The sequence below is a fragment of the Cervus elaphus genome, chromosome 25 (assembly GCF_910594005.1).
Source record: "Cervus elaphus chromosome 25, mCerEla1.1, whole genome shotgun sequence".
Lineage (NCBI taxonomy): Eukaryota > Metazoa > Chordata > Mammalia > Artiodactyla > Cervidae > Cervus > Cervus elaphus.
Genome location: NC_057839.1, coordinates 38,759,146 through 38,768,989, shown reverse-complemented (window position 1 = coordinate 38,768,989; position 9,844 = coordinate 38,759,146). Strand labels below are relative to the sequence as shown.

Below are 9,844 nucleotides of genomic sequence, written 5' to 3'. Positions count from 1 at the left end.
GGACAGTGCCTAGCACAATGTCGCACACCTAGCGTCTGTGGAATGAATAAAGAAAGAACAACTTTGCAAGTTCTTCCCCACTTGAGTACTGATTGGTTGTGGAGAGTTGATGGACAAGGTCACTAACCAACCAGTGGCTCAGTGGTGGTGAAAGGGACGGACTTCTAGCCTGAGTCAGCCGTGGTCCCTGGGTCGGTGAGATAGCACAGAAGTAGAGAGAGCAATAGAAATGAGTTTTTATTTGTAAAAAGTTACAAAATAATATTGTACAAAAATAAAGTCTGTAGAGAACTTTGGTTGTATAACACAAACGACTGAGACAGATCAGAGAAGTCAGAACTTCCAAAGAAGTGCACTCCTTACTGGATCAGATGGTAATCGCAACAATAAAGAAAAATCACAAACTTTACCCTTTTGTGGCTTTGGCGGAGCAAGTTGCTTCAGTGAAAACCTGCTTATGGTGTGTAGGTGATGCTGGGAAGGAGCTGTCAGCATCCGTTGAATTCTACCACCCCTGTGGGCAGAGACTCTCCACAGGGAGCTGGGGCCGAGGCTGACCCCTGGGGACGCCGGCCACCAGACCTGCCAGGATTCTCTGAATTGGACAGATGATCTGGGGCTGCATCAAATTGCACTTCATGACCGACCGGTCGCCTCGACCTGTCCCTATTTTGAGCAGGCCACTCCTCAGCAAGTTTCCCTGCTTGGGCCCCAAGAGAGGTTGAGAGGCAGGCCCTTTTCCTCTATTTCCGAGTCCTGCAAGCGGAGCAGAAAGGACAGAGGGGGCAGAGTGATGGGCAGCTTGGGTCCTTGGGGGTGGGGGTGGCAAAGGGATGTCTGGTAACTGCTGCTTCTTGATTACTTTGTAAAATTAGCATGATTATTTGAGGGAGGCCAGTAGGCTATTTATTTGCCAAATCTGTACCACTTTGGAGCTAATAGCCACTAAGGCAGTGATGTAGTGATAATCTCTTTGATAAAAATCCCTTTTATGAGATATGTCACAAGTTCTTAAAATAGGGCCCAGTTCATTGAGCAGGGGGGCAGTGACCAGACAAATCCATGACCTGGTCGCTGAGATAGTTTTTCTCACCCTATGTCCTTGCCCTGTCAAAGGCTTTCAGCAGCCACGCAGTGGGGCAGGTGTGCTGAGGCTGGGCCAGGGCCCGTCTTCCACGTCCACCCTTCCCGGCCACCTTCTTCTGAGGAGGAGTCAGGTGTATGGGGGCAGCCCCTGGTGGTTTGTATGGCAACCAGGCTGACCCCACTTCCAGAAGGCCCGCAGCGCTCCTTGGCTGTGCTGGGCCTAGATGTGTTTCTCAAGAAGGCGGTGGATGGATGGAAGGATAGGGGAAGAGTCTCCACTGTCAGGGCAAAACCCCGGCTACCTGACAGAACTGTTACATTGAGGTCAACAGTGAGTCCAGCACCACCTATTAAAGGGACTTTAACCTTTGACATATATGGTTATGCATATCACAGACAGATACATGTGGAGGGGAGGGTGGGAGCTTAAACACTGCAGGAAATGGAGCACACGGCCTGTCTGCTGGGACAGGGAACCGTGTAGAAATGAGGGCAAATGCCATGGCCTCCACGTGCTGCTCCTGAAAAGGAAGGTCCATCAGAAATTTTCCTTCTGACATGTTCCTTCTCTAAACTATAAAAACAGGTAAGATGCTGAGACCCGGTTGGGAGAGGGGGGGTGGAATCACACAAGGGCTTTTCTTAAAAAGGTAAAGTAAGTGATTTTTGCCTAGCGAAAATCTTTTTAATACTTTGAAAAGCATGGACCCTTGATCCCAATTAAAATTTCCTTTGCCACCTTCCTTTGCATTTTGCGAGCACATATACTTTGGCACCTTTGAAAAGAAACTTTAATAAATAAGGGAAAAAAAGAAAAACTCATTAGTGAACGGTAATAAATAACAATAACTTAAATCTCAATAAATATCTTCTCTATATTTCTGTATCTGAAACGGATGCATTGCATCGAGTAGCTTCTCTGGTCACTGGTGACCACGCATAACGGAGCTGGGGTGTATGTAACATCTGTCTCTCTGTAAACCTACAGCCCAGCGGCCTCCCCGCCCCGGTGCAGCTGGGGGCCTTCCCGCACGCTCTCCTGCAAGAATGCTGCCGAAAAACCACACTGGTTTCCTGTTTCCAAGGGCAGAAAGGAAATACCTTCAGGTTTGGTTTTAGTCATGAGGACAGCCTTTTTGGTTCCTAGCCAACTTCTTCCCACCCCACACACCATGTTTGAAATCAATCACCCACCGTTCCCCAAAATGCTGGTTGGAGTAAACCTCAGGCCTGAACCTTTAAAGCAAAGGTTTCTATCTCTCCTGGGTCTTTGATTTTTTTTTTCCCCTCCTTTCCGGGGTATGTCTCCACTGAGTGACAGAAAAATAAACCTTTCTTGCCTTCAGCAGTAAAACGCAATGACAAGGAATGACACCAGGAGGACCGTTTCCCTGGTGTCTCTAGACATGTGAAAGCAAACCACAGGAGATACACTGGTTTGGTTTCAAGTGCATCCGCGACTGCGCCCGTGACCCGTGGCGGTGGACTGTATCAGATGAAACGATGGCAACACCCAACCAGGGACACCAGCCCTGAGCTTCCGGTGACGTCAGCGGCCGCCCGGAAGAACGCGGACGGCTGTTTTTTTTCTCTCTCCTGTCCAGTTTTCTGCAGCTGGATCTCCCTCCACCAGGCTCCCACAACGGCTGCCTTCCTCCTCTGCCTCCACCTCCTCCTCCTCCGCCTCCTTGGTCCTCATCTTCCACTCTGGGCAAACATTTTCTGGGAACCTTGGTCCCTTTCTTTGCACTGTAGCAGGAATGCAATACACAGCGGTCTCTGGAGCCGGAGTCAGATACATCCACACCTTTTAGCGGAATGCTTTCTTAGAATATGGTAAACCAGGTTATCATCTAAAAAGGACAGGTCGTCATCAAAGGCGATGGGTCTGCAACACGCCTGCCCGACTTTGTCACTCACCAGCCTTCTACTTTTGGATAAGTTTTTTAATATTTTGTCGTACATTGTTTCGGCTGCATCGCAGGAGCCGCTGCAGTACCTGAAAATGAGTTCCTCCTTGGTTTCGTAGCCCAAACCCAAGTCAGTGACGTTCAGATGCACGGCGGTGAGCACGCAGCCCCGATTTCGGCCCCTCTGGCCGCGCCGGCCTTTCCCTCTGGCATTCTCCGGGCTGGTGGCTGCCGCCTGCCGGTGCCGCTCTCTCCGAGGAAGCACGGCCATTTGTTTATCTGGTGACCTCTTCAGTCTTCTAATGGTAGCTTGAATAAAATCCATGACATCATCAAACTGATCAGGGTAGTCCTCTGGCATATTTGCTGTGCAACAAGAAAACAGAAATGGTCACATGAGGCAAGAGCAATGACCATTTCAAGGAGTCTCTAAGATCAGTCTCTCTGAAAGACGACCCAGTGTGCCCACCCCACAAACCCATGGCGAAATGACCCCTTCAGGGACCACTGTAAACCCCCAAGGACAAAGGCCAAAAGGCACCCCCCAAGATTCCCAGGAAGGAAATTCATTCACTTGAAGGAGACACACTTCCATGTGGAGAACCAATCCTTAGAAACGGAATTTCCATTTGGATGACGTCTGCCATTTTTAACAAGTCGATGTTGAGATGCTGATGGAGGGTCATTTCTTGTTCTAATAACGGTAAGCTGCAGTCAGGGTTCTCAATTGTGAGTGTGGGTAGGACTGTGCTGGGATACTCTGGGAAAATACAGAGACCTGGCCGACCCTCGAGGGAAGTGTGGGGAGGAGCCAAGGAGCCCTGGGGGAGTTCTGAGGTAGGTGGTCCCTGGACCCTACTTTGAGAAACCCTGTCTTAGAAGGTGAAAGATGGATTAATCTTGGAAGACACTGCTGCTTTCATCTGGAATGTCAAGTGCGCCTCTCTGAACTCCATCCTGACTTAACACCTCTGCCCTGCTGAGTGGAACGAGAACCATTTGGATAGATCACGTGAAAAAGTCCTGAACTCAACTATATTTTAAAACTTCCTTAAAAAACATAAAGAAAGAGACGGAAAAACAGCCCACTGTTCACTAATAAAGAGACTAATTTACCACTTCCTTGGATTAGCAGGACTTTAAAAATACAAGGTCAGACATAAGATGATGTTTACATGTATCACAGCAATACATGGAATTCGATGCTGTCTGTGGACAGGAGCGGTGGGGTCCTGCCTCTTCGGCAGGCTGTCATTACAACTCCCACTGGCTTTGGCTGCAAAGAGGACAACAGACGTGCACCTTAGGAAGATCACATGGAGCAATGACTGAGGTGATGCTTCTAGGATGCATTTTGGGCAAATGCATGAATTCAAGGTTTTTTGGCATTTTCTGCTGTATTTCAACATTTGCTTCAGCTGATCAGGTAAGGGAAGAGAAACTATTTGAACAACTGAATATACTTCTAAAAGAGGAAAGTAATTCAGATGTCCATGTATTAGGTACTAGACCTTTTATGCTCCCATCATCCCTTTTTCAGGGCTTCCTTGGTGGCTCAGATGGTAAAGACTCCGCCTGCAATGTGGGAGATGTGAGTTTGATCCCTGGATTGGGAAGATCCCTGAAGGAAATGGCAACCTACTCCAGTATTCTTGCCTGGGACATTCCATGGATAGAGGAACCTGGTGGGCTATAGTCCATGGGGTCAGAAAGAGTCGGACACGATCCCATTTTCAGGTAATTAGGATGTTTACGGTTCTACATTGCTTAGAAAAATATACAACAAAAGAGTTGTTAGCAAGAGGGAATGTTTTTTTTTGCCAAGACCATGGTAAAGCAGAGGATTACACTGTGCCTAACCCATGTCAAATTGTTTTGTAATGAACGAATTGCTAAAACAGGTATCAGGTATCCTAGTGTGTAAAACATAATCCAGCTAAGGCGACTTAACCATATTGATTCCTCTTTCTTATCTGTCTATACAGGTAGATAGATAATATATAATATTATCTATATTAGGGGAAAATATAGGACATGTAGTTATGGAAAGAGTGGGGATGGTATGGAATTTCCAGATCACCTTGTTGTCCTAAATCTAAAATCTGACACTGGATGGTTCTGTGCATAGAAGTCTCGAAGCTGCATCCATTGGTGTATGACCAGTCACCTCTTGTCTGGATAATCACACCAGACGTGAGCCCCCGCGTTCCAGCCTTACCCTCCTTCAGTCTATCTTGCACCTGGCAGCCAGGGCGACGCTCTTGAAACTGTGAATGCAGCTCATGTCCCTTCTCTGCTCTAGCCCTCCAGTGGCTCCCCACTTCTCTTAGAGTAAAAGCCAAAGCCCACACCGGCCTACGGCCCTCCCTGATGGGGCCACCCTCTCCGTCCAGCCTTTGTTACTGATGACCTCGTGTGCGACTTCCCTCCTCCTTACTGCCTCCCCTCCTGCTCCTCTGGCCTCCTCCCTGTTCCTCAAACACAGGGTTTCTCAACCTCAGTGCTACTGACACTGGGGCTGGCACATCCTTTGTTGTGGGAGCGTTTAAGGATGTTTAGTTACACCCCTGGCCTCTACCCAGAAGACACCCATACTAGCCTCCACCCCCATCCCAATGGTGACAAACGGAAGTGTCCCCAGATACGACCAGATGTCCCCTGGGGGCAAAACTGTCATGGCTGAGAACCGCACACATCAGGCACTCGGCCTTTTGCTGGCTGTTCCCTCTCTACAGAAACGCTGTTCCCGCAGAGAACCCAGTGACTCACACTCACATCCCCTTCAAGTCGGCTCAAAAGTCACCACTACCCAGCCCCACCTTGACCTCCCTGTTTCAATTAAGTTCCTCCCAACCTCGAATCCAGATCCTCCTGCCCTCTTCCCCCCACAGCATACTACTCGACCCCTTCCAACACACTGTCTGACTTTTCTCATGGTGCCTATTTGTTGTCTGTCTTCTCTGAGCGAATGTCACCTCCAGGAGGCAGGGACTTCTGCTTAGCTTGTTCACCAATGAATCCTGGGAGCTTAGAGTAGGATCTGGTCCCTGGAGGCCTGCAATGATGTTTTTTTCTTTTTGAACGACTTAGGTCACTTTACGAGGGTAGAGAGTCCTTCATTTCCCAAGGGAACACTTGGGCTTCAGCCACACCATGATGAATTGAAAGGCTCCAGAATACACAGTCTCCACCCCATGGGCAGCCCCAGTGCCCACAAGTGCAGAGTCATCTCCCACCTGAGAGCAAGTAACTGTCTCAGAGCTGCCTCCCTTGCCAGCTTCCCCCGCACCTTTACAGTGTCAGCTCTCAAAGCCCACCTCATTCCGAGGATTCTGAAAGGCTCTGGCTCCCTGGGAGCAATGTTTTCTCAAGCAATACTGGGAGAGTGGGAGGGTATTTGGATTCGAAATTTCCCCTGAACCATTTCCTACCTGAGTCCCTTAGGAATCTTCTTTCCTTTCTTCCTTCCCACCTTTCTTTGTTCCTTCCTTCTGCCCTCCCTTTCTCCCTTCCTTTCCTTCTCTTTTCTTAAAATTAAAAAAAAAAAAAATTATTTCTTGGCTGTGTTGTGGGGCATACTGGATCTTAGTTCCCAGACCAGGGATTGAACCAAGGCCATGGCAGTGAAAGCACCAGGTCCTAATCACTGGATCACCAGGGAATTGCCTAAAAAATTTAAAAAAATCGCCCTATGTTAAAGACATGAACTACTTATTTTGACGGATGAGTTGCTTGTGCTATTTGTGACTTTTTTCCAACAATAAGTTATAAAAGAGGAAATTAGATGTGCTTGGTTTCAGAAACCTGAACAGAAGTCTGAACTTCTAACTGATAAATTAGTGATTAGTCAAAATACAAAAAACAAAACAAAAAAGCCTTCAAATATCTGAAAGACTCTTTGTTTTACAAAAGGACTCACATGATGGGGTCCCTGGTTCTTTTTAAGAACTCTTGAATAGATCATTAAGAACCTGGGAACATTGAAGTTAAAACTGATTAAGAATCAACTAAACTGATTAAGAATCAACTAAAGATTAATCAGAAATGAGTTAATGTTAGTTGCTCAGTCATGTCCAACTTTTTGCGACCCCATGGACTGTAGCTTGCCAGGCTCCTCTGTCCATGGGATTCTCTGTCAGGCTCTTCCAGGCAAGAATACTGGAGTGGATTACCATTTCCTCCTCCATGGAATCTTCCCGACCCAGGGATCGAACTCAGGTTTCCTGCATTGCAGGCAAACTCTTTACCATCTGAGCCATGAGGGAAGAAGCCCCGATAAATTAGTGATTAGTAAAAATACAAAAAAAAAAAAAAAAAAAGGCCTCAAATTTCTAAAAGACTGTTTTACAAAAGGATTCACATGATGGAGTCCCCAGTTCTCTTTAAGAACTCTTGAATAGATCATTAAGTTAAGAACCTGGGAACATGGAAGTTAAAACTGATTAAGAATCAACTAAAGATTAATCAGAAATGAGGATGAAATATTACTGAGAGTTTTAACATAAACGGGAAAACATTCGAGTTCAAAAGTTCAGCTTACACTAGTTTAGACTCATTAATTTATATATCATGATAAATTACATTCTTTTTACTAGAGTTATAATGATGATTTGAATCAGCATTTGTAATGTTTTTATTAATTGCCTGACACTTTCAAATTTCCAGAAAAACACTGTCCCTCCTTTTTATGACATTTTGACTGTATGCCTTTGTCCACTGGCTTTGCTTGCCAGATAAAATATAGAATACCAAGTTAAATTTGAATTTCAGATAACTAGCAAATGGTTTTTTAGTATAAGCAATCCTCAGTAATGATTGGGACATACTTATCTTTTACTGTGAGAATGTATAGTTCCTTTATTTTAATTTCTACTTGGCCTTCTGGGGTGATATGTGTAGCAGTGTGGATGCACTGATCACTTATTCTTTAGGGTGAGGTGGTGAATGGATCATTAAACTTGAATTAAAAGCCTTTCTCACACTGGGGAAGCAGTCAATCCGTGTTCCCTGTGTTAAACTGAAGAGAGCAGCTATGAGAAGAACTTCTCCTTTCATGGGACATCTCCCTTATAACTTGTTGTTAAGGTGGAAATATTTATTGAAGCCTCAAGTTCAGGACATAGGCAATTCTAATTGAACTGAAGGGATTCCACCCTCCCCATCCTCTTCTCCTTCTTGAAGAATAGAGTAAAAAAATAAATATTTATGCTGAAAGTTGTACATGGATACGAATTTTGGAAACTAGAAAAGGGCAGCATGATATTTTCCAAACCACAGAGCAAAGAGGCCTGTCTCTTCCAATGGAAAATTCCTAATCCCAGGCCTTTTGCTGCTGACTGAGTTCATTTCTAGAGAGACCTCCATTTATCAACATGAGGTATTTGTGGGGTGTGTTGGGAGCCATGCACCTCACTGAGCCAATCCTTAGCATCCTGCAGAGGCCCAGTACCCAGCCCAGGCAAGTAAACTACCCGTCACGAACCAAGAAACCCATGGCTGCCTCCATGTTCCTGGAATTCACTGAGCAAAGTGGAAAGAAAGGGGCTTGTGTTTGGATTAGTTCCCCAAATGAAGACTTGATGTCATATCACTTTCTTCATCCTATAAAGGGCTTGGCAGCATGTCAGCTACACAAATGGCCCTTGTTAGTAAGAACTTTGACAGTAAAATACTTGCAAACCACAAAAGAAGAGCATCGTTTTGAAAAAACAGGTCAAACACTTGCTCATTTCCCAGACCCACTTGGAGGCTCGATCTCAGAAAACATGGACATCAAAAAGCTAAAGTTTTTGAACAATCAAAATGCTCAAATGCATTTAAGTCATCCTTTTAGTGTGCAACTAAATATTTTGGCATTATTCTATTTAAAATATTTAAACTTTGATGTGTCCTTCATATAAACAGTGTTATTTAAACAAGTGAAACCTTGTACTGGGCCAGACTCCGGGAACAAACCAAACTATTCACTACCCAGACTTTGCCTTCCTCGATTATGGGAAAAAAACAATAACACAACCCCAGGAACAAAGGCCTGGGATATTGACTATCTTGTAAAGTTAATTGAGTTTTTATAGGAACAATGGTGAGATCTGGGAGTACTCCTTGTAATAGTCAAACTAAAAAGCACATAATTCAAAACATTATCTTGGCTAGGCTGGCCTTTAGTGGACAAAGTTTTCTTTTAAATGTTAGATTTCTCTTAAAAAAAGAGTACAGGTTAATGATACTTTAATCAAAGAGGTCATTTTATAGTCCTATTGGATGGTCCCCCTCCTCTGCCCGGCTGGGATCCTAAGCCACTTTTCAGCCTGTCTTCCACCCATGGGCCCCGGAGGGAGCCCACAAGCTCAAGGTTGTGCACAGAGCAGTGAGGATGTGACCCCTTACTTAGAGTGGGAGGGGTCTCTGTGGGGCCCAGAGAAGAGGGGCCTGGACTCTGGTACCCACAGAGGGCCTCTTGTAAAGGAGCCGTCTTCCAGGCCAGAGCCAGCCTCAAGGATGCAGGGGTGCTGGAGGGAAGACCCAGGTGTTCCTTGTTCTGGGGGTCCTGCCTCTATGCTTCACTGGAAATCACCCAGCTGCTGGATACTGGACGGGCAAGAGTTAATACGCTGAGGTCCACAGGCATGACCTACGGCCTAAGCCAGGGCCACACAGGTGAGATGCGCTTCTTCAACCAGCACCCGGGTGCCCTTGCTCCAGGCAGTGCCCAGTTCTGGGGTGGGCTCGATCCTGGATATGAGGCCTAAGATGCTGCATCTGGAGGCATTGCGGGGCTGGGCAGCCCACCCTCACATGTGGAGCCTCCCCTGAAAGACGGTCCACAAAAGGAGGTGAGTGGAAACCCC

General features: G+C 46.2%; 1 protein-coding gene across 10 annotated transcripts in view; it reads right to left on the bottom strand.

Moving 5' to 3' along the window:
• Positions 1-222: 222 nt before the first annotated feature.
• The window catches only part of GDNF (glial cell derived neurotrophic factor), a 28,373-nt gene continuing 18,751 nt past the window's right edge, over positions 223-9,844 (bottom strand). For all 10 annotated transcript variants that reach the window (XM_043887854.1, XM_043887857.1, XM_043887849.1 and 7 more), the window contains exon 3: positions 223-3,362. In XM_043887854.1, the coding sequence (XP_043743789.1) occupies positions 2,878-3,362 (485 nt within the window). In that variant the 3' untranslated portion in view covers positions 223-2,877. The remainder of the gene's footprint in view (positions 3,363-9,844) is intronic.